This window comes from Microplitis mediator, chromosome 6, assembly GCF_029852145.1.
Source record: "Microplitis mediator isolate UGA2020A chromosome 6, iyMicMedi2.1, whole genome shotgun sequence".
NCBI lineage: Eukaryota > Metazoa > Arthropoda > Insecta > Hymenoptera > Braconidae > Microplitis > Microplitis mediator.
This window is the reverse complement of record NC_079974.1, coordinates 5890406-5915688: the sequence shown is the minus strand read 5'-3', so window position 1 is coordinate 5915688 and position 25283 is coordinate 5890406. Positions and strand designations below refer to the sequence as shown.

The 25283-nt window shown below is 31.9% G+C and overlaps 3 protein-coding genes across 5 annotated transcripts in view; 1 reads left to right on the top strand and 2 right to left on the bottom strand.

The window, feature by feature from the left end:
* Positions 1 to 208: 208 nt before the first annotated feature.
* On the bottom strand, positions 209 to 2715 carry LOC130669307 (uncharacterized). Its single transcript, XM_057472106.1, has 5 exons — positions 2448 to 2715; positions 2172 to 2365; positions 1694 to 2071; positions 1388 to 1616; positions 209 to 944 (listed from the first exon to the last, which is right to left on the bottom strand). The coding sequence occupies exons 1-5, from the start codon at positions 2599 to 2601 to the stop codon at positions 787 to 789; spliced, it is 1113 nt and encodes a 370-aa protein (XP_057328089.1). The 5' UTR covers positions 2602 to 2715; the 3' UTR covers positions 209 to 786.
* A 205-nt stretch (positions 2716 to 2920) lies between these two features.
* LOC130669306 (uncharacterized) lies at positions 2921 to 6407 on the top strand. Its single transcript, XM_057472105.1, has 2 exons — positions 2921 to 3251; positions 3813 to 6407. The coding sequence occupies exons 1-2, from the start codon at positions 3171 to 3173 to the stop codon at positions 6288 to 6290; spliced, it is 2559 nt and encodes an 852-aa protein (XP_057328088.1). The 5' UTR covers positions 2921 to 3170; the 3' UTR covers positions 6291 to 6407.
* An 846-nt stretch (positions 6408 to 7253) lies between these two features.
* The window catches only part of LOC130669308 (neurocalcin homolog), a 131687-nt gene continuing 113657 nt past the window's right edge, over positions 7254 to 25283 (bottom strand). For all 3 annotated transcript variants that reach the window (XM_057472108.1, XM_057472107.1, XM_057472109.1), the window contains 4 exons: positions 19434 to 19658; positions 11919 to 12037; positions 9432 to 9620; positions 7254 to 9357 (listed from right to left, as the gene is read on the bottom strand). In XM_057472108.1, coding sequence (XP_057328091.1) covers positions 9157 to 9357; positions 9432 to 9620; positions 11919 to 12037; positions 19434 to 19503 — 579 coding nt within the window. In that variant the 5' untranslated portion in view covers positions 19504 to 19658 and the 3' untranslated portion in view covers positions 7254 to 9156. The remainder of the gene's footprint in view (positions 9358 to 9431; positions 9621 to 11918; positions 12038 to 19433; positions 19659 to 25283) is intronic.

Here is a 25283-nt window from a genome sequence, read left to right as displayed (position 1 = left end):
GCCAGATATAATCAGATCTGGCCAGATATAACTAAAAAATAATCTTTTCAGATCTGACCAGATCTGACCAGATATAACGAAAAATTAATCTTATTAGATCTGGTCATATCTGGTCAGATCTGGTCATATCTGGTCAGATCTTTAAATTGTCTCTATCTGACGAGATCTGGCCAGATATAATCAGATCTGACCAGATATAACTAAAAACAATCTTATTAGATCTCACCAGATCTGGTTAGATTTCTAAATTGTTTTTATCTGGCAAGACATGGCCAGATATAACTAGATCTGAACAGATAGATTCAAACAGATCTCTACCTAGATCTTTCAGTTGCAATTTTTTTTATTATTATATCCTAGATAAATTTTAAATGTTTATGTATAAGATCCAGATGCTATTATGGAATAGAAAAGATGATTACTGTTAATAGATATGTCTTTTATTCTCATTCTCGCTTGAGATAACATTTTTAAACACACTTTTATATTAAAAATTCCCAAACTTAAATTGTATTAATGAAAATAATAAAAACTTAATTTGTTTACACGTCAACAAATTTAACTCCTGCGAGATTTTTGAGTCACTGCTCAATCTACAAACTTTTGAAACGTAAAACGTATAACTAAAGAAAATAAAATTAAAAAATTGTTTACGCATAAACAAATTTGTCCAGTACAAAATCTTTGAGTCAGTATCCAATCAAAAAAATTCTTAAACATAAAACATATTAATAAAAATAATAAAAGATGAACTTGTTCTCGCGTAAACACAAATAATTATGAAAATTATTCATGGCTCGCCGGATCAGGCAAAGGTGGTGCAGGTGCAGCCTTCGATGAGATTTCACGCTTTATTTCACCCAATCTCTGAGACATTTGAGCTACAATAACGTTCCTATCTGGAATTTTGATCTGCCTTGATTCTCCTTTCTGAATAGCGAAATCTGTTTGAGGAAAACATATAATTACTGTTATTAAAATAAATACAAATACTCAATTTTTGTTCAGTAATCGAACAAATATTTTTTCGCGAAATATTGAAGTACTTTAAGATCTAAAAATTACCAATCAAAACATTAGTATTTTAATTTAGGCAAAAAATATTTATTAACTTCAAATACGTCTTAATTTACGTATTATTAGAATCTACAATCGATTATTCGGTAAAACTAGACACAGAATTGTTTCTGATATACACTTCATGAACATATATGAACTAAAACAATGAAGTTTTAATTTATCACTGTACTATAAATATTACTGAAGTGATATCGATATTTTCCAGTAAACAAATTACTACAAAACTGAATTTAATTTTTGTTTGAAACCCAAATCTATTTTTTTTATTAAGTAATAAATTGATGGAAAAGAAAAACTATCAACAAACCTATAATAGCGTTTTTAGCAGCATCGTCCAGTGCTGAAACAGGAATTATTTGCCGTTCTTTTCCTTGCGCTCTGGGAGCCTGGCCTGTAAAAGTACAACTAGCGATAGCTTTCTTAGTAAATACACCATCAATTAAACGACGAGCGATATGTGTCACTTGCTTGCCACTCAATGCATAGTCGTAAATATTAGTAATACAATAAATTCCGGAGTTTCCAAGCTGAGTCATCTAAATAATTAAGTAATCAATATTTAATATTAATATAAATAAACTTTTCAATAATGTAATTTTACAATAAAACTTACTGGTGTCAAATGATCTTTTCCGAATAATTGACTTGGGACCGACTTTTCACCATCATTGTTCTCATCATTGTTCTCATTTAATTTCATTTTTTTTGCGGGTAATTCATTCACTTCTTCAGTTTTTTTCTCATCGTCTGATGAAATTACTTTTACATCTTCATTTTGCTGGGTTGATTGTGCATTACTAGCTAATTGTAATGAATTATAGCCTCTATGAGCAGCACGAAAGCGTTTTAATTCCGCTTTAAGCTCATCTTTGGTTGGACTACGTTCTTCTTCATCTGATGACTCACAGCTAGACAAAACATTGGCTCTACTTTTCTTTATTAAATTAGCGACCTCTTTTTGAGTTTCGACATGGCTTAATTTTAATGTGACCTAGCAAAGCAAAATAAACGTTATTCAATAATTGATTTCAAGTAAAAAATTCTAGTGATAATCCCATTTATTTAAATCATAAAATCCTAAAAATAATTACCTTCTCTTCTTTTTTTTTATTCTTTTTAGCCTTTTCTATTTCTTTAGTCTCTTTTATAGGAGATTCTTTTTTTAATTTTCGTCGAGTCTTAACAGGAGATGTCACAGGTGTAACTACTTTACTCGGTTTGCTCTGATTTTTTTTATACTCTTTAAGGAGTTGCTTTTGTTTAGTTTTTAATGATTTTTCATCATCTTAAATAATTATTTCAAAATTTACTTTCGAATTAGTATAATTATTTTTTTTATTTTTAATTTTAATAAATTATTTCCTTACCTCCGTATTCTCTAACATAACCTTGAAAAGTTTTTTTCCCAACATAAAATACGACAAGATCACCATCTCTTACTTTTGTGTTCTCATTGTATATCACATCATGATCTTCAACTAATGTTAAAGAATTATCTGCCTTACATTCAATTAAAAACATATCGGAATAATTATTTGTTATCAATATGATATAAATTAACTGAAATGACGCTCTGTATTGTGTACCCTACTTACAACCTCTGTATAATTTTGGCGGGATGAAAGGGTTAAGGAAATGATGAAATGTATAGTTGAACCAGTCAAATAGTATTGTTCGGAGAGATTCGGCTCAAGTCGTGTAGGTAAGTATACCTGAATGTAGTATAAAAAACTAAAGAGTAAATAATAAACAAAAATGAATGCGAAAAATAGTTCAGTATTTTTTTACTTTAAATATTAAATTTAATTTATTAAATATTAAATTTTAATTTTAATTTAAATATTAAATTTTGGTCAAACCTTATTACATTCGTGTTTTAATTAATCGAATTTAAAAAATAATGTAATTTTATTAGGTGCAAATTAACACGGTCAATAAACAGCTAAATAAAATTAGTCAATAAACAGCCATTAAAAAGTGATTGAATAAATAATTATTTAATAAATTAATAAATAGAGTAAATAACCATAAATAAATAAATATATTTGAGGAATATATTACATATATTACAGCTTTTATCTTTCTTAAAAATGTCTTTAGAAGCAAATGAACACTTAAATGCTGGTGCAGTTAGAAAAAAATATAAATTATGGAAGGACAGTGATCATGAGGTAATAATTTAACTTTCATGTGATTTTTCATTAGATTTTCCAGTGTTATGTGATTAATATCCCAGTTTATTACCTTTATGAGCTCTTCATTTATTTGGAAAAAAATAAAAAATATGAAATATATTTAACTCCTTTTGTTTTAATTACACAAATTAAATAATTATTAAGTAATAACAAGTCTAATGTTAAGCATTTATTTGGAAAAAAAATGTACATATAAGAAATTGGAAGACTTGTCAATGCATTTTTTGCAATTAACTATTTGTTTGTGTATTTCAAATTCGGAGTATTTAAATTTGTCTGCTTAATTTAAAGTCATAGCATAGAGTAGTACATCAGTACTTTTTTTTAATTAATTAATTAACGAATTAATTTTTGTAACGAAAAATATTTATTGTTTGCAATATTTTCTTATTTTTAAATCATAATAATTTATATCAACATTTTTTGTTTCAATTTACTTGTAATGAAATTTTCAAAATATCTTATTTTTTTATACACTATTAAAATGTAATTACGCCTTTACATAATATCAAATATTAATTATAATTCATCTTTTAGGTTCCTCTAAAAACACAACAAAGATGGAGAAAAAGTATGGAAAATAACCATGCTTTAGAGATTCGTGAAGGCTTAAACGAACAAATAACGGATTCAGATTTGAATGTGGATTCAAACCCTGATTCAAATATAGACTCTGATGATGATTCAAGTTCGGATTCTGATGCGGACTCAGACGTGGTCTCAGCGGACTCAGATGTTGACTTAAATGTGGATTCTAATGCAGACTCAGATCATGAAGAAAATATTGAAAATGACACTAATGATAATGATAATGATTCTAATAGATATGAAGAAGTAAACAGACAAACGTTTGAAATGTTATACGATGGTAGTGATATCAATGTTCCTAAAGCTGTTTCGTACTTAATGGATTTATATATTGAAAAAAAATTGACAAAACAGTCATTGCAACAGATTTTAGAAACACTGCAACATCTTTTGCCGAAACCAAACTATATGCCTGCTACAGTTCATAATTTATTTAAATTTGTAAAAGATCGAGCTCCTCTAACTAAAACAATAAAACATTTTTATTGCAACCGATGCTTAAAATACTATGGTCCGTTGGATATTGGCAAGGATATAGATTTGGGTAAATCTAAAAATTGTAAAATTTGTTTGGATGGTAAAGTAATGTCATATTTTTACGAATATGATGTTGAAGATGCTATTAAATTCCTGTTTGAACATAGAAACTTAGCGAAAAAGTTGAAACAATTTAATCGTAATCGTGAAAATCGTATTATTGAAGATATTGTTGATGGAACAGAGTACATTAGAGTGAACTCTAGAAGAAATAGAAATATCTATGATCTAACATTAATACTCAATACAGATGGTATTTCACTATCCAATAGTTCTAAATTAAATTGTTGGCCCTTGATGTTCACAATAGCTGAACTCCCAGAGCATCTACGAGAATCTCATTTAGTAATGATTGGTTTTTGGTGTGACTCAGACAAAAAACCATCGATGAATACTTTTCTTCGTCCTTTCTGTGAAAAATTGGTAACTTGTTTTACGAAAGGAATAAAATGGATTGATCCTATTACGCGTAAGGAATTTATTTCTAAAGTAGTTGCACCCTTATTCATTGCTGATGCACCAGCAAGAGCTGAAATACAAAATATTCAATATTTTAGTGGAAAATATGGTTGCAATATTTGTGAGATAAAACAGAAACGATGTCAACCTGTTGTTGGGAGTAAGACTATTCGTATTTATAAATTTACTGATAAAAGAATCAAATTGCGTGATGAGTTAAGGATGTACGATCAAGCTGAACAACTTATTGAGAATCCAGGAAAACTTATTAAAGGTGTCAAAGGTTTATCAGTAGTCGATGTACTGCCTTTTTTAGATTTAGCTACGTGTGTTATGCCAGAGTACATGCACTCGGTCTTACTGGGCGTGGGCAAGCAATTTATGAATATTTATTTTTGTAAAAAAGGCGACTGGAATATTTCTGAACACTTAGAAGCAATTGACCAAATGTTATTGAATATTTGCCCTCCACATTCTTTTCATAGACTACCACGAAAACTTTCTCTACACGCTCATTACAAAGCTTCTGAAATTTATAATTGGATTCTATACTATTCCATTCCGATTCTGTCGCTTTTTTTACCAAAAAAATATTTGGACCATTGGTTATTACTCGTAAAGGCCATACACATTTTGCTCCAACGTCAGATTGTTGAAGATGATCTTAAGGTGGCAGAGAAATGCTTACAAACTTTTGTAAAAAATATCGAAGAGTTATATGGTGACAGAGAGTATACATATAATGTACATCAACTTCTGCATCTAGTACTATGTGTTCGTCGGTGGGGCCCACTTTGGGCAACGTCTGCATTTTCTTTCGAAAACGCCAATGGTTTTATAGTTTCACAAATTCACGGAACTAAAAATATCGGTTCCGAAGTAATAAACAATATAACGATTTATCAAGGAGCTATAATTTTAAAGAATCAGGTTGATTCGAGTACTGAATTGGATCGTATAGACGATAAAATGAACGCATTTAAAGTAAGTGGTGTTAAAAAAAATGAATTTTTGAATGAGTTTGAGATACAAACTTTCCAGACTATGGGTCTTGATCATAAAACCGTATCAATTTACACAAAAGCGAACATAAATAAAACAGTTTTTACCTCTCAAATTTTTCAAAAAACTAAAAATGACAGTTCTAATGTTATTATTACTACCAGTAATAATAAAGTGAAATATGGTTCTATACGATTTTTTTTTGTTATTGACAACAACTTATATGTATCTTTACAGTATTATCGCGTTATGCATGTAAAAATATTTTTTAATCACAATTGTAGAGAAAAAATAAATCATATAATACCAGTTGAGCTACAAAACGAATTCTGTTTAATTAAATTCAAAGATATTAAATCGATGAATACTCTTATAAAAGTTGAAAATTATTTATGTCAAGCTCCAAATAACTTACACAAAATTTATTAAAGAATAAAAAATGATAGATAAATAATCACATCAATAAAAATAACATTTTTATGGAACAATATTCAGTCAATACTATTTTTTTTTTACTTTTTGCGTATCTGTCTTGATCAATTACTAAAAAAAAAATTATTAAATAGAATCTAGTTAAAAATATCTACATGTATCAATTATAATCTTTAACAAATATGTAATGGAATATATTTGTCAATAAATAAAATGGTAAAAGAATTAAAGACCTATTGTTATTCATTCTTTATATGATTTACTATAATATATGCATAATAACTACTTAATAATCAGATCTGATCGAATCTGATGCTGTTGACAACTTCGATATAGTTATATCTGGCCAGATATGATAAGACCTTTTCATGTCTGATGCATTTTGCAATCCAGACATAGTTATATTTGTTTAGATCTGGCCAGATATGATAAGACCTTTTCATGTCTAATGCATTTTGCAATCCAGATATAGTTATATCTGTTTAGATCTGGCCAGATATGATAAGACCTTTTCATGTCTGATGCATTTTGCAATCCAGATATAGTTATATCTGTTTAGATCTGGCCAGATATGATAAGACCTTTTCATGTCTGATGCATTTTGCAATCCAGATATAGTTATAACTGTTTAGATCTGATCAGATATGACTAGATCTGATCATGTCTGATGAATTTTTCAACTCAGATATAGTTATATCTGTTTAGATCTGATCAGATATGACTAGATCTGATCATGTCTGATGTATTTTTCTACTCAGATATAGTTATATCTGTTTAGATCTGATCAGATATGACTAGATCTGTTCATGTCTGATGAATTTTTCAACCCAGATATAGTTATATCTGTTTATATCTGATCAGATATGACTAGATCTGATTATATCTCAAATCCCATATCTAACCAGATATAAATAGATCTGATCAGATATAATTAGATCTGACCAGATATAATTATATCTGGTCAGATCTAATCCGTTTTTCCCGGGATATTATGAATAGTTGTTAATTAATGTGCTTAATATCTTTATTAAATGTACACAGAAAAAAAAATTATTGACTGAAAATAAATATTCTTGATTCAAGAAATTTTTTTTAAAGCCTCTAATTTTTTGGATAACATAGAAATCTCTTCTGACCAATAGGAATTTTCTTTTACCAAGACAAATTCTATTGGCTCAAGAAAATCTTGACTTGGTTCCGAAAAACGTCTGACCAAAAATATTTTCTTGACTTGAGATAACTTAAATTCCTGTGAGTATATCCAACAACATAATTATGCGTAAATTTTTTTTTTGTTATTTTTTTTTTATTTGCTGATTTCATTCATAACTGTTCTTTCCTTATAATAAGCCCATACAAAACGATTTAACAAGTTTTAATTAAAAAAAAAAAGAACGTTTGCCATAGTTTAATTTATAGTTTTATTTTTATTGATTGATTAAAGATAAATTCCACAATTTGATGTCTCGCTTTTCGATTTTATTTAGTGTATAGATAATAAGACTTCAAAGTTACAGCGAAATATAATTAGATTGATAATCATCAGCAAGAATTATTAAAGTATGTTTTAAAGATAAAACGATTTCACTGAAAAACAAGTATTTTAAAAAATTTAGTAAGCTTAATACACATTATTTTATTAGAATTTTGACTTCTTGAAAACGTTTTTTTAAATTTTTGAATTTTAATATTACTCAAAATTGTTTTTTTTTTTACAAATTTAATGAGTTCAGCCAATTTGAATGGAAATAAATATAGTTACTTGTAAGTTCACTATTTAGTTATTCTTTACTCATCCTTTGACTGAAATTCGCACATGAAATTTTCAGTGTGTCTATTTTTTAATAGAGGCTCTACTTACTTCAAATTATCGATGAAATATTTAGACATGTCATTTTCATCATGGCTTTGCTTTTACAACTTTTGTACTATATTAATCACCTTATTTCCAATATTAAACGATAATGAAACACTGAGTATCAAACTAAAACACATTCTGAACGCCAATAATACTAGATAAAAGTTTGATCGTAATTTAATTTTCTATATAAATTATTAAATATTGCAAATTGTAGTTATATTGACTTATATCGACTTGATTTGATTTATGTATTTTTACTTAAATAACATTATTCGACTCCTATATTATACCTCTCAAAAACGATCGCATGTATTCGTCTTTGAAAAGGTTTTCTATCCCAATCGTCCTAATAATCGTTTTATTACAAGAACTGCAATAGAATTGATAATGTATCGACATAATTATACTTATGTATCGAAAAAGGATCGTTGATTAGCTTTGGCATTTAAAATTTTACAGTAAAACGATACATCTCATAAATTCCGAAGCTTAAAGTATTAAATATGTAATGTATATTAATAGTTATTTGTCAATAAGTTTTTTCCGCAAAAATTTCAAATGTGACGGAGCGACTGGACTAGCCTTATAGACTAGTTTGCGGTTTGCGCAAGCGCGCTAGACCCAATGACTCTGAGACGCAGATTCGGCTTAAACTAAAAAATGAATATTGATGCATATAATTCTATTAAACATAAATTATCATAGAAAAGCCTACAATTTATTATGATAAGTTATGCAATTTAAACATATTCTTTTAATCTTTCTCTAACTGAATTTACAAATTTATTATATATTTTTTGCCAAAGTATAAGAAACAGAAATATCGTATCTCTCATAACTTGTGCTTTTAACAAGTGAGCAAGATTTCATCATTAAAGATAAAAATTGACTCTTCTATGATACTAGTCATTAATTGGATTAATTATTAGTAAAATCATTGAGCCGGACCCTAAATTAGGATCATAAAAGGCATTATTGAATAATATTCAATTGTCTAAGAGCTCACTGAGCCTGTGCGCTTGGGTCACACTGCAATAGTCGCACGATAGAAGGGTCACTTTTAGCACCTTCTATAAATTCATCTAGAGATAATTTTCCATCTTTGTTTTTATCCATTTGACGAAATATTTTATCAGTTCTTTTCTCAGGAGTAGATTCATCTTCTGGCATTTTCATTACTGTCCCTACCATCTTATAGATCGCCTACAAATGAAAAATTTATTCATTAATGATAATCAGTAGACAACGTTTCATATTATAATAAGAAACCAACATACTGTAACAATCTCGAGCATTTCTTGTCGAGAAATATAACCGTTCCCATCAAGGTCATACATACTGAAGGCCCATTTTAATTTTTGTTCCAATTTCCCTCGAGAGGTTACACTTAGAGCACACAGAAACTCCCGAAAATCAATCGTACCATCTCCATTTGCATCAAACGTTCTGAAAACATGTTCTGCAAACTGATAACGAATATCCTACTTTATTAACATAATATGTAATAGTCCTTACGCTACCCATTGTTTTTGTCTCCAAATTAAAAATTGTATGGTCTACGGGATTTGAGGACAATAGAAAAGTCGCATGAATTTTTTATTATTATCAATTGTTTTTATAGATGAAAAAACAAGTTTTCAAGAATATGTTTTAATCATTTTGTTGGTTTATCTAACCAATATTATTTAAACAGAAACTAATCTTTCTAGGGTAAGAGCGCCAGTACCCAGCCCCAAACCGGTAGCCAGCCACCCTATGTTAAATTATATCTATATATATTTTGAGCCAATGTTAAAGTATATGACCGGCTGGCTACTGGTTAGGGGCTGGGTACTGGTGCTCTTACTCTATATATATTATTTTATACCTCTTCCATTTATACTGTAATTATTTATGTAAGCTCATGTAACGCGAGAAAATTTGTAACATTATCGATCGACATCGTGATTTTTCGCAAATGCTCACTTGCCCAAGCCGTAACCCCTATTGAGCATTCAAATGAGTTTTCGACGTCGCTGGGCGCGCTAATTGAAGAGGCCAACACATCAGTCCCAAAGATAATTAAGTAGGGGTAATATTTTCCGATAATGGCCGAAAAAAATCGAGCGCAATTTGATGTAAGCGTAAGACAGAAGCCGAGACAGAGAGAACCGGAACAACTAGGTAACCAACTAGACAGACGGAACCAGAACAGTCAGACATAAACAAAAACATGATTGTCAAATTATTCACTTCTTAGTACACATGTAGTATAAATTACTATTTCACAATCAAAATAATATAACCTATGTTTTGTCAAATAACCTATGATAGGTATCTTTTTGTTGTAATTCGGATAGTGTAATTCGGATAATGTATGTTACATACACGGAAAAAAATAAATAGTAAATGCAACATGATGCAGTCTTGGTAAATAAACATGATGAAATCATGTTGCATCCACATGATTTGTCATGTTCCGGCTACATGACAATCATGTTGCAGTAGCATGAGAAAATCATGTGGCAGAAACATGATTTTCATGTAGCCTTAATAGCATAAAATTAAGCTGCAACAACTAAATATTTATGCTTCAGAAAAATTATTTATTATCAAGCAGCAATCAAGCAAAAAATCGATTTTTTGAAAATCCTGACTACCCCTAACCCCTTAAGCAAAAATATCATTTACAAATGATTCAATTTGATAATTTACTCTAATTTTCATCTGCAATATTATAAATCTAAAAAAATCTAGTTGCTTGATAATAAATCATTTTTCTAAAGCATAAATATTTAGTTGTTGCAGCTTACTTTTATGCTATTAAGGCTACATAAAAATCATGTTGGGATAGCATGAGAAAAATCATGTGCCAGCAATGATTTTCATGTAGCCGAAACATAACAAATCATGTAGATGCAACATGATTCCATCATGTTTATTTACCAAGACTGCATCATGTTGCATTTACTATTTATTTTTTCCGTGTACAGTTTAACTGTTTAAACCTTTATATTAGTTAAACTATTACCGATAGCGAAAAAATTCTCTTAGCATTTATTTTGTATATTAATTGAGTAAAAAAGAAAAATTGCCTGAAAAGTATTTCTGCAATTTTAATAGTTTTTTCGATGTTTAATGTTAGTCAAAATGTGCAATACGAGCACGAACATGATCTGCTTATGTACGGCTGTCTGGCGCGTGCTTATATGAATGCGTATATAATATAACAAATATAGCACATTTAGCAGTCATTTTTAAGTTAAGTTTTTAGCTTTCCTCTAAAAAAACTGTAAAATTTCAACAAGAAGAGACGTAATCAAACAGATCTCGAAGTTTTGAGGTCCTAGGAAGCTATTCTGAGTACTTTCAGAATGATGTTCGAATGTCTAGATGTGTGCGTGTAGTTACGTATGTATGTAAATGTTTTCTAACTTTTGAATGGATTAATCAATTCGCATTTTTTATGCAGGATTCGAAGCGACTTATTAATGTCTAGATTCAACGAGAAATTGAGCTTGATTGGTACAGAACGTTTTGAGTTATTCAAAAATAAAATTTTTGAAAAGATGCTTTTTTAGGATAACTTTTGACTCAAGGAACTCGAAAACAGCGGGAAGTTTCGAAGTTAGTCCTCGTATTCAAAATCCTTATGCTTAGAAAAAAAATAAAAATTGTTCTCAAATCCCGTATACTGTAAATTTTTTAACTTGGAGACAAGAGCAGTGACTGGCGTATGGACTATAAAGACAAAAAACATAAACATTTAAACCTCATTTTGTTACCTTAGAAGCATCACCATAAGGAAAAAAATTGCCATAAATTTTTTTAAACTCTTCCACACTTAAATGTCCACTGGGGCAGTCCTTTAAAAACCCTTTGTACCATTCTTGAATTTCAGCATCTGAATGAACAAAAAAATAAAGTTGTATTTATTTGACATAAAAAAAAATGGTTTCATAACAATAGATCTGTGGACAAGCTATACGAGACAGAATAACCCAAATAAAAATATTTGTGAGCAGAATAACTAGATAAAAAGTAATGTGACAATATAACTCATTCAACAGATAGCAACTTACAAACTGACTTATTAATCAACTTTTATTTAATACTAGCTTTTACGAGTCCGCTTCACCGGGCATTTCGTAATATTAAATGACTATATATCTTTTTATTGGTATCAATATCCTAGCATTAACCGTTTAAAGATCCATAAATATTCGGATTCTCCGGCATCTTCTTACGTGAAAAAAGTTGTAAGTGGTAATGACGTAGTATAGAGCCAATTTTTCATACCCCGACTAACCTCATAACGACTAACTTATAACCCACCTCAGACAAGATCCGAATATATCGGCCGTAGCGTAGGGGGTAAAGCGATAGTCTGGCGAGCGTTAGGTTGTAGGTTCGAATCTCGGGTAGGGCGAAAATATTTAATAAGTTAAGCGTATATGTAATATCTAAGTGTGTAGTGTGATTATATCTCTATAAAGCGAATAAACGTCACCTCTCCTGACCTTGAAGCTATAACATCCTATCTCCACCTACGATCCCGAGTAAAAAAAAATTAAAATTTTGCTTCTTAATCCTGATTTTGAATAGCAAAGAACATGAAAGTTTTTTTTCATATTATGTATTTATTAATATTAATTTTAATGAATCATTATATAATTATGATCAATACATAATACAACTAATAATTATTATTAGCAATTATGGATAATGTTATGCTATTTAAATGAAAAATTATAAAAAAAAATATATGACCACAGTGGGATTCGAACCCGAGTCGCTAGGTATTTTTAAATATAATATTACTATTATTATTATATTTTACATTATTATTATTTCGGGCCTGGCTTGATCGTAACTGTGTAACGGGGTGGAATGCTTCCACATTACATTTAAATTCAATTTCGACTCGCGCCAAAAGATCCGCCCTCCTTCTTCAACAACTGTCAATAAATGAAGAAAATACAGTCACTGAAGCGCTGGGGTCGCTACGGTCAAGTCCCGACATTTCTCAGAAGAGGTTTTGGCGCCCTCTAGGGGGCGTCAGACCAAGCAAGTACCACCCTCTTCGCGGGTTCTGAGTCTATTACTCCAACCGTTAGCGGTGCCCACTTGTTTTGCACCTTGTAACATGTGGCAACTCCGTGGTTGCAGGAAGCCAATAGGTACCTCTGCGCGGGTGAGACCTACCCTTTTGACTGTCTTAAACTTCTAAGGTATACAAGCCCGTACAGAATACTATTACAAGCTATAGTTAGCAAATGATAATCACTTGGGGATGACGGTAGAGGGCAATCTTTATTAGTTGCCGTCCTACGATCCAAGTGGGATAATGTGGAAGAAACCCTTTTAGGGTAATGAGTTATGCTGCAACTCACCACTTATCTGCAGCCTGTAGACCAATACAGGGAATTGGTACCATGGGGGCCCCGTTTCAAGCCCCATTTCGGCCAGAGTCTCTTTATTTCCTGGGATGGAAGGGATGGGGGCCGAGTGAGGTAGGGCTCGTGGTGGCTGTGGTTAGATACCACACGCAATGGGGATTTTTGATTATACCCCCGGTAAATGTCCACTCTTGGTTTCGACTGAGAGTGTCGTCTGGGTAGAAGAGATGGGATTACGCAACACGAGTATGCCCAAAAGAGCGAGGCCTCGGCTTCCGGTTGGCGGAAGCGGACTTAGGTCCACGTTACATTAATTAATTAATTAGTCCCGACATTTGGTTTTAGGGGTTGGCCAACCTGAGTGGAGAGGTACGAGGGCCAGAGACGACGAGCTATCGGTCTCTTGGCTCGCAGCAACCGCCGTGGACGGACGTGCCTTACTACGACTACCACTAACATCTTGGTTTTCCACTACAAATTTCTATCTACTACATATAAAATTAATTTATCACAACCTTCCTGATAAGTTAGGTATAAGACTTCTCTCCTAATTTTAATACTGTGTGGTCCAGTACGGAGCTTATCCTCGTCCTGAGGCACTGAGTCCAGCTAGACAGGTTTGCAAAACACCTAAAGTTTTGCACATGTGTGGGACACTTATTACATTGAGACCACAATTCAATTTAATGTAATAAGTGCACCCATTACATTGGCGCCCAACGTAAATTTTTTATTTAACATCAAAAATTTCAGAGAGATTTTTTATACTAAAACTTTTGGGAGGTTGTAAAATTTTGGAATAAATAGTTAGCGTCGGAACGCGGTGTGAGCGCCGGAGGGAGTAGGTTTGGAGGATGGAAGGTCCATGGTAATTGTACATAAATAAAGAGGGAAATAGGCTTAATTTTGGGGTTTATTTATGGAAAAATTTCATTTCATTTATTTATTATTTTGTATTTATTATTTATTTATTTTATTCTAGTAAATTTTACTTTACGTTAAATATTTAATCGCTCCGAAAATATTATTTTAATTGACGTCAGCTCTGTCTCGGAGGCTCATTTCTAAAAACAGATTTCAATCCCTTGTTTACGTGAACAAGTACCGGTGTACAGAAAATGGCGACTCGTTTTCAAACAGCAAGCGTTGCACGGGCTGAGGGACGCCGTACCAACGACGGCATAGTCGTAGTTGAAGCGAGTGCTCCCAATGCCGAGCCGCTTCCGGCATAGCAGGGTGCGGGGCGTGTATAACACTGTCCCCATCCGCTTACGCCACTGTTACCAATATCACTACAACTACTAGCGCAATGAGCATAGTAACTTCATCAGTCCCGTAACTTGTAATAACGCCAGCTAGTAGTTTGCAAAATAATTCAAATCGAATCTCGGTCGAATACGAGAACTAGTTTCGCTTTTTCCTCTGGCTCAAGTCGGGGTGAGAATCGATAATTTGGTAACGAATAATTAAATACAAATTTCGAGCTCGGGTCGAAAATTGACCGGTTTAATTGGGACTCAAAATCAAAAAGAAGTAAATGCTCAAGTAGGGAGACTAACTGAAGCCCTAAAACGGCTGATGGTTCTTGAACAAGCTCGGTTAGATGTTCATGTACACAACAATCATAATAATCTCAATAATAATGAGGTAAATAATAACAATAACAATCCAGCTCAAAATAATTCAAATGATGTCAATAATCCGGCTCAAGATAATTCAAAGAATCACTTAGCATCAAATAATAACTTAGTGACACTTAATCCGGTTTTACCTCAAAATAATTTATTTCAAAATATGATTCAACGAAGAAATTTAGTTAACAATAGAACTGAAAATTACATGATTAATACTAATTGACCAAATGATTCAGATAATTTACAAAATCAAAATTTATTGTATGTACATGATCGTCTGCCAGCTGTTCTTGACCTAAACGTTCCAGGAACTTCTCATGGGGCATATAAATGTCCAAGTTTATCACAATCTTTCCGCAACCCTATGATTCTATCTAATCATGGTGCTGGTAGGGGGGAGAGGGATATACTTGGATCATTTGGAAAAAGAACGCCTCCCAACATACTATCGGGCTTGAGAAATATTCGGATACCTCCTCTGGGTTGTTTAGGCGACCCGAGTAGAGATGATCTGGATATACAAATGGGTTTTGATAATTTTGATGACCTTTCTCATGAAAATTCTGGCTTTAATAATTATTGAATAATGATTATAATCAACAAACATTTTATAACAGACAAAATATACCATGTAGAGGTTTCGGACCATCTACAAGGTGGAAAGAAATACTCTCTCAGTTAAATATATAGTATTTACGCTTCCCACAAGGCGGTTTGTCGACTAATGATTTTAAAACATCTGTTAAAGTCAGAGTTTTCCATGAGGAATGGTCGGATATATAAATATTACATCTCATTAGCTATTTATGGCAGAATCGAGTATTACATTGGTACGACTAAAATTTTACACGTTGGAGGATTTTATGAGCAATTTGAAATAGAATTTTGTTGAGCCTTGGGCTCGGGTAAATCAGACCAGCAGATTTTAACTTAAATTGACCAGATTAAACCAAACGAGGGTGAAAGTAGCTGCAATTTTATTTTACGTACGTAGCAGCGATATCTTTTGTGCTTAATTAACAATTCAAATGGAAACAGGTAAAAAGTATACGTAATCATCTCTATGAAGATATTCGTACACTTGTTTATTTTCATCCTGTTTTAGTTACGAAGGATTATTGTCTGCTGTTCAGGAAGCTACGGTGTCCTTAAAGGAATGCAGGAAGGCTTATGGCGCTGAAAAGTCCTTGATTGATGGTGAGCACTGTTGTAAATTGAGGAGATACTTGAGGGAAAAGATGGAGATTATACGATGTGGGCTGCAATCAAAAGCAATGGACAAACGTAGTGGAAAAAGGCAGATTTCTGCCCCCACCCTCGGTACAATGTCTCGGTCCGTGGTGGACAACATCGTTTCCATCTTCTACCCCGTACACTTAATTTCAACTTCTCCTCGCGCAGCCTAAACAACAAAATGGCGTCCAAAAGTGTTTGTGTTTTCAGTCAGCGATTTATTCAGTGCCACTTCTGCGCCCAAGGACCCGTACAGCGTTCCTGTTCGCAGTTACTTTCATCGAATCTACGTATATTAACTACGCGTCAGAATGGGACAAAACTCCTATGATTACGATAAAAACAGGCCTGCGTCTATAAAGCAACCAAGAGCAGCAAGTCTGTTTTAATCGTAAAAATTTTCTGAAACTGACTTGCCAAAAAATACAATTAAAACAGACCTGACATTTCGACTCGGGATTATCGATCAACATCGTGATTTTTCACCAATGGTCACATACCCTTCCTGTGACCCCAAAAGAGCATCCAAATAAGTTTTTTGACTTGTCGCCGGGTGCACTAATTGAAAATACTCGCACGCTAGGACCAATCATAATTAAGTAGAGGAGGAGTTTTCCGATAACAGCCGATAATCATCAAGCGAAATTACTAAAACTGTAAAACAGCAGCGGAGACGGGAGAGAGCCGGTAGGACTGGGTAACCATCTAGACGCTCGGACACAGAGAGCCGGGAGGACCGGGTAACCATTCAGACGTACGGCTGCTGACTACCGAACATCAGGTACTAATTTAGTCGCACTTGGCTTTTCCTTGAGGAACCAAGCGATATTTTTCATTCATCTGAGAGCCGAATACCAGCCAGGAAGCCGGTATTCTTAATCAACTATTACTGATTGCGTCTGAATAGCAGATTGAAGGAGAGTTTAAGTATTTTGGAAAAGACGAGTAAAACTGAGAACTTGATTCGAGAAGGAAGTTAACCAAAAGAAAAGAACTCGGGTCGACCCGTTTACACGAGATATACACGGTCCAGAACCTACAATACGGACTAGAGAGAACAAGACATGGACCAGAACAACTCATACAGCACGAACGACGGAGAAAAAAAACAACGTAAATTGTGATAGGTATTTCATAAAATATTCCAGGCAGAGAGGCCGGAATATTTATTAATTAAAATACGTAAATAAACGTCGTGTCCGCTGGTTATTGCCGTGTCAATTATCGTGTAAAAAAACAATCAAAAACCGGACAACAAAATTAGCTTCGTTATATCCAGGCAGGGAGGCCGGATTTACTACGCAGTAGAAATTTCCAAGCAGGTCATGTAAACCACGCACCGGAAATATTCATGCGAACCTAGTCACGGATCTAGTCACATATAATTAAGCATTAAGATTAGAATAAATTAATTATAATTAAATTAGATAAATGAATTAAACAAAATCAATTAATAATTTGTTAACGTAAAAAGTGGCATAGAGCCAAACGCGGTAAAGTGATTCTGGATTAAATTGTAAACTCGGCTGAAACGAACTTATGAATTAAATGGTATGAGGAAATGGTTAGTGGTCATAAATAATTAATTAAATCGATAAGTGATTTTGAAAACGATTTATTAAATTAAAGGATTTTAAAGTTGGTAAATAGTTATATGGAAATTAATTTTATATAAGAAAATAGGAAAAGGGACTTTTATATTGTTAAAAGGGTGTGAGAGTGTAAAAAGTGTCGTTATGAAATTTGGTAAAATTGAAATAAGCTGTAATCACGTAGAGGGTCCAGGGGACTGCGTGAAATAGATGTTCAAATCAGTAGGAAATTTGATTTAAAAATAAGAGAATTTTCACTCTCCATGCCTCCGGGGAAAATGTAAAAGACGAAATCGTTGTAGTTCTGATTAGATTTAGCTAGATCTAAATTTTTTATTTCCGAGAATATATTTTTTCTTACAAACAAGAATTTATAAATGTATGTGGTTCTAAAAGTTTAATAAAATTTAAAGGAATTCTTAAGAATCCCGGGAAATACGAATCATATATGGTCATGGATGGTCATTCACCTGCATCTAAATAAATACAAAATTGTATTTCATGTTCATCACCCAGCATAGTGGTTAGCGCACCAGACTTTGAATCTAAAGGACCGAGGATCGAGCCCAGCCAACGCCGCGATTTTTCATCGAAGAAATTAAATAATGACCTACTTCAGAGACTATTAGAATACATGAGACATCTGATTGTCATAATTTTTTTTTTCGTTATTTTATCAATTTTTTTGGAAAATATAGCACTACATATGGTCATATATGACTATTTACAATCTCATATGTAAATTGGCAATGTATAGACATATATATTCATATATGACTACATATGGTCATATCTGGCCATATATTGCCAATTTATATATGTGGCCATATATAGATCATCATATATGACCATATCTGGCCATAGATGGTCATATATGATTCATTTTTTCCGGTAATATATTTTTCTATGCAGGATAACCACTAATAGTGATCATATTACTAGTTAACATTGTTAAAAATTGATCGGCACTAATTACTTTCGATAGTGTTGTAAAGCTCATTTAACAAAAAAAGTAATTATCACTATTAAAATGTTAATCAACATTACTATCTGATCATAAAGTATTGAGCCTCAATTTAAAACATGAAATACTTGTGTTTAAAAAAATTGCATTAGAATGTGACATATATAGATCGGTAAATCGAAGTCTCTTCTACTCTTATCCGAAATATCATAAGCCTAACAGTATATTGCATAGTTAGGTTACTAAGATAGTCTTTATGAGGTGAGTGCAATGTTTTCAGCACATGCCGTAGGGTCACGTGCACGGGCCGGAGGCTTCTTCAACAAGTATAAATCTAATACTTTGTAACTGTAATAATAACATCGACATTGGAATTTTGAATTTTGAATTAAAATTCATATTCATCAAATGATATGAATGAATGAGGAAGATAAAGCTTCGGATTAAGAAACTATTAATTGTATTAATCAGAAATTACCTGAAAATTCCGTATTCTGCTTGAGGTCTTCAAGTACTTCCGGCTTAAGTTTACTGTTTTGTTTTCCCATTGTGTTTCATTAATTTTTATTAACTACAAAATTGATGTTTTGAAAGACGTGGTAATTATAAATTTTAAAACAACAATTCTCGAATCTTTTTAATTTTGAGTCGTAGATAAACGATGATAATATTGAACTCGGTTACAATGCGCCAGAACACTTATCTGCAAAAAAAATTATTTAACATGTAGATATCCAATGACAAACACACATATACATATGTATGGAGCATTCCACGTCAAATCGACCCCTTTTGAACCCGACCCCTTTCGATTTGGCTTACAATTTTTTTTCTTTTTCTACCCCATTAAAATGATTTTTCAGGAAATTTTCAAATTTTTTTACCCAACCCGAGAAAAGTTATGAGTTTTTAAAAAAAAAAAGCTTTTATTTTTTCGAATAGCTATAACTTCTTTTAAAATTGACTATTTGGGACGTTTTTTTCTTTAAATTTTTGTCTTTGAATGTACTTTCCGAAAAAAAATACGGCAAAATTCTGAGATATTAAAATCTTTGGAATTTTTCACTTTCTTGAGAAAAATCGCAATCCCGAAATCCAACGTTTTCCATTTTTTTTTTATCTTTAAAAAAGCTTTGTTCAGTTCTGAAGAAAATGCCGCCCGGTAAAAAAATTTGAAAAATTCCTAAAATAGTATATTACATACCTAGGCCAGTAAAATAAGAAGAGTCTCAGAGGACATGTAATTGTTGGCCGAGGCGAAGCCGAGGCTGACAAACATGTGGTCTGAGGCTTTCTTTTTTACTGGCCTAGGTATGTAATATACTATTAATGGGGTAAAAAAGGAAAAAAAATTTTCAACCAAATCGAATTGACGTGGAATGCCTCATCTATATGTATATGTATTTGTATATGTGTATGTATATATATATATATATATATATATATATATATATATATATATATATATATATCCTTATAATATTATAAATAGGAAAGTTTGTATGTTTGTCCGTCAATCACACCTCAATGACTGAAGGCATTTTAATGAAATTTGGCATAGAGGTACATCTTGTCATAGAAAAGTACATAGGATACTTTCAATGACACTCCAAAATTCCGCGAAGGGTTCAATTCGACATTGCATGCATATATATATATATATATACACTTATCCAAAAAATTAAAGGAACAAGAAAATTTTATAAATTTTTTAGTGATTTTTGGAAGGCTGTATTTTCGTGAAAAATGATCGTATCGAAAAAATAAAAAAAGCAAATTGAAGCTTGAAATCTCTAGTTTGAAGATCTTTCAGCAAAATATTTTTTTGAGCCACGGTTTTTGCGGAATCAGAAGAAATAGGTCGAGACAAAATTTTTCTAAATTTTTTGGTTTCGTTTTTTAGGTCTACGGGGCCGGGAAAAATTTTTTCAAAAAAACGAATTCATAGCTTGTTTAGGAAATTTATTCAGCTACAATTTGCTTTTTTTTGTTTCTCTGTACGACAATTTGCTGCTGAGATATCAGCCTTCAAATGAAAAAGGATCCTTTTGTCTTTGATTATTGATATCTCAGCAAGAAATAGTCACACAGTAATTTAAAGGGCAGTTTAATAAACTTGAATAAATCCCCTACAAGCTCCATTTTTGATTTTTAAAAAAAAAAATTTTTTTTCATCCTTGATATCCATTTGAAAAACCTTTAAAAAATGGCCATTTTCTGGTTTTTTAGTCGACTCATCGCTACTCTGCAAATATTGATAAAAAAAATAATGTTGCCAGGTAATTTTACAGTTTAATGTACCCCCAAAAACCCTGGAAATTTTCAGATTGATCCATTGAACCGTTTGTCCGGTCCGATTGCTCAAAGTTTTACAAAACAATTAAAGGAACAAGTTTTGTTCCTTAATTTGTGTAATCGTTATCAAAATGAAAAAATTGATTTTTTTTTTTATTTTCTTTCATTTTTGCAGTAGTTATTCAGTAAATGAAAGGTAAAAAGGAGAAAAAAAAATTTTCCAAAAAATGAGACCAAACAAGAATTTTTTCCAATTTTTTTTTTTCGTTTTTCGGAAAAAAATTTTTTTTCTCCTTTTTACCTTTCATTTACTGAATAACTACTGCAAAAATGAAAGAAAATAAAAAAAAAAATCAATTTTTTCATTTTGATAACGATTACACAAATTAAGGAACAAAACTTGTTCCTTTAATTGTTTTGTAAAACTTTGAGCAATCGGACCGGACAAACGGTTCAATGGATCAATCTGAAAATTTCCAGGGTTTTTGGGGGTACATTAAACTGTAAAATTACCTGGCAACATTATTTTTTTTATCAATATTTGCAGAGTAGCGATGAGTCGACTAAAAAACCAGAAAATGGCCATTTTTTAAAGGTTTTTCAAATGGATATCAAGGATGAAAAAAAATTTTTTTTTTTAAAAATCAAAAATGGAGCTTGTAGGGGATTTATTCAAGTTTATTAAACTGCCCTTTAAATTACTGTGTGACTATTTCTTGCTGAGATATCAATAATCAAAGACAAAAGGATCCTTTTTCATTTGAAGGCTGATATCTCAGCAGCAAATTGTCGTACAGAGAAACAAAAAAAAGCAAATTGTAGCTGAATAAATTTCCTAAACAAGCTATGAATTCGTTTTTTTGAAAAAATTTTTCCCGGCCCCGTAGACCTAAAAAACGAAACCAAAAAATTTAGAAAAATTTTGTCTCGACCTATTTCTTCTGATTCCGCAAAAACCGTGGCTCAAAAAAATATTTTGCTGAAAGATCTTCAAACTAGAGATTTCAAGCTTCAATTTGCTTTTTTTATTTTTTCGATACGATCATTTTTCACGAAAATACAGCCTTCCAAAAATCACTAAAAAATTTATAAAATTTTCTTGTTCCTTTAATTTTTTGGATAAGTGTATATAACAAAACTTGTTCCTTTAATTGTTTTGCAAAACTTTGATCAATCTACCCCGAAAAACGGCTCGATAAATCAATTTGAAAATTTACAGGGTTATTGAGGGTACATTAAGCTAAAAATGTCCCTGGCAACATTATTTTTTTTATCGATATTTGCAGAGTAGCGGTTGATTTACTCAAAAAACAAAAAAAAAGTCATGTTTTTGTACTTACATTATAATGAATATTAAAAATAAAAAAAAATTTTCTTTTCAAAAAATGATGAGAGGGTCTTGTAGGGAATTTATTCAAGTTTTTAACGCCGCGTTTTAATTTACTGTGTGAGCATTGGTACCTGAAACACCAATGATCAAAGCCAAAAGGATCTTTTTTTGTTTGAAGGCTGATACCTATGCGACAATTCGTCCTACGAGGTTAAAAAAAAGCCAAATTGAAGCTGAATAAATTTGCTAAATGACCTATTGGTTTAGTTGAAATAATTTTTTCACGGTTCGTGGGCTCTTCGGAAAAAAAAAATTTAGAAATTATTTGCCTCACGGTATTTCTCATGTTTACGCAATAGCCGGAGCTCTCAAAAAATTTTGAAAAAAATGCACCGAAACTAGAGATTTTAAGCTATAAAATTTTTTTTTTTAATCTCGATACGATTATTTTTCACCAATTTTTCAGGGCTGGCAACCGGGCTTGGCACAGTGTTATCATTCCAGACTCCTATCAAGGCTGGAACAAGGCTGGCTACAAGCTTGGTCCAAAGTTCTACATAGTTGAACCAAGACTGGGCCAAACCTGGACTCGTCTTACTTTCCTCTCTGGGTAGCTATTCGGAGATTATTTAGGTTAGGTTAGGTTAGATTACTAGTAGAGCTATACAGATTACTCCTAGCACAAAATTTACATAGTGCTACGCTAGACGCTTTCAATCACAATAATTCGTTTTCCGTGTAAGTCTTACTTTTCTGATTGAAAATCTTTATTGGTATCAGTAGATCAATTTTTATCCATTTTGATCTCCTTAGATCATCTAAAATTTTGTAAAATTTTCATGTAATGAAACTCTAAAACCTCTTCAAAAACCGAAACTGTGATTTCGTAAACTTGTTAGTTTACAGGATTTTATCTATCATCCCTATATACCGACATAGATGTAAAATGAAAAATTATAATCATGTAGATTTAAGTAGAATGCTGGATTTAGATCTCCGTAATTAGAATTTATTTTTCCTGGGTGAAAATGTAAATTGAACCTTGAGATTATCAAACGGTAATAATTCCTCTTATTAAATGTACTAGGTGTAACCAAAATGTTAGAAGGACTTACGTGATTCTTAAACGTGGAAAGAAACTACTTAGACTCAAATCAAATGAATAAATTTTTTGTTTGCGATAACCCTGCTCACAAACCCAAAAATAAGATGTAATCTTTCAACACCTATCGGAAAATGCATGAGCCCTTCTATTAGTTTATTCTCTAGATGATTAATTTCTTGGGTCGAAATATCTAGTCTCAGTCAGTTCTCATCGAATTCAAGTAAGCCTCAATCAAGCCTCAATGAAATAAAAAAGCATTTTGAGCCTTAAATAAGGCTGAAAGAGCCTCAATGAGCCTCAAATAATGCTAATCGAATTTAAATTACATAATCGAGACTAGGTTCACTTGAGGTTCATCGAGGCTTGTTGAGGATCATTCAGCATCATTTAGCTCATTGAGGCTTTTTGAACATCATTTGAAGCTCAAAATTGAGGCTTGCTTGGGTTCAATGAGGCTAGATCGAGGCTAGATATTTCGACCTGGGAATTACTATGCATTTTTCAAGTCTTACAAATTACCTACAAATTAGAAAACGAGAAATTGAAATTATTAGAAAAAAATACATGTGGATCCAATTATTCTAAAAATTTTCGTCAAAGAGATAGACCAGATTTTTTTACCGCTGCTGAAAATTCTTATTTTTGGTTTTGGCTTCTATCCAATTTTCAGTAACAATAAATGATTTTTGAATAATTTTATGATCATGTGTGGTCTAAATAGGTTCTGTCGAACTATTTGTAACTTTTGTTACTTGCTTGTTAATTTCTACGAGCTGTGAAAATTTGAGCTTAATCAGTAAGGTGCGTTCAGAAAATATTCCAAAAATAAAATTTTTTCATAAATGTTTTCTCTGGATAACTTTTAATGTGGTCGATGGATTGATTCTAAAATCTGATCAGCTTTAAAACTCAATAAAACACGTCGATTGCCACCTCAACCATCTCAATCGGTTAATTCGATCGAGAGATATCGTTGCTGAAAGAAATAGTAAAAAACGTTTTTTTTTTTTCGAAAACAATGACATACAATAGTATTTCCGAGCTCAAAAAGCTCGAAAACAGCGGGAAGTTTTGGATCTAGTCCGCAGGGTCAACCGATATACGGATTTTTTTATTTGGACCACAAATAAATAATTTATAACATGGCCAAGTAATAAAATCTAATTTTGGAAATTACGGACACCCTAGTATACAGGTACAAATCAATAATTGATAGAAGAAGCTCATAAAACTATATTTCAAGCCCATCTGTCCAACTTCGAAGGGAAGATCAGACCGATAGACACAGGTTATAAATTACACGCGGGAGATCAGGGTTCAAATCATAACCAAACCAAATAATAAAAAAACAATAACATCAATGGAAGACCAACCAAAGGAATAACTTTAGGTGGGTGGAGAAATTACGAGCTGATCGCTTAATATGCTATGAAAACAGCGAGCAGGAGCAAAGTGACTGTACAGCCAAATTGAATAGTCTTTGGAGCGATAGTCATTTCTCCCATCAACTTATTTGCAATTATGCCTCTTACCTTCCAAAAACTCAAAAGTCGCTGTCATCCAATAGACGGTTATCTTTATTTTCAGTTCAGATACAT

Excerpts from the sequence above, each read along its gene's own strand:
- LOC130669307 (XM_057472106.1), bottom strand. The coding sequence starts at position 2,601 with ATGTTTTTAATTGAATGTAAGGCAGATAATTCTTTAACATTAGTTGAA. Across the intron at positions 2,366-2,447 it reads TTATGTTAGAGAATACGGAG|ATGATGAAAAATCATTAAAA; the intron begins GTAAGGAAATAA and ends TAATTATTTAAG. Across the intron at positions 945-1,387 it reads TGCTAAAAACGCTATTATAG|ATTTCGCTATTCAGAAAGGA; the intron begins GTTTGTTGATAG and ends TTCCTCAAACAG.
- LOC130669306 (XM_057472105.1), top strand. The coding sequence starts at position 3,171 with ATGTCTTTAGAAGCAAATGAACACTTAAATGCTGGTGCAGTTAGAAAA. Across the intron at positions 3,252-3,812 it reads GGAAGGACAGTGATCATGAG|GTTCCTCTAAAAACACAACA; the intron begins GTAATAATTTAA and ends TTCATCTTTTAG.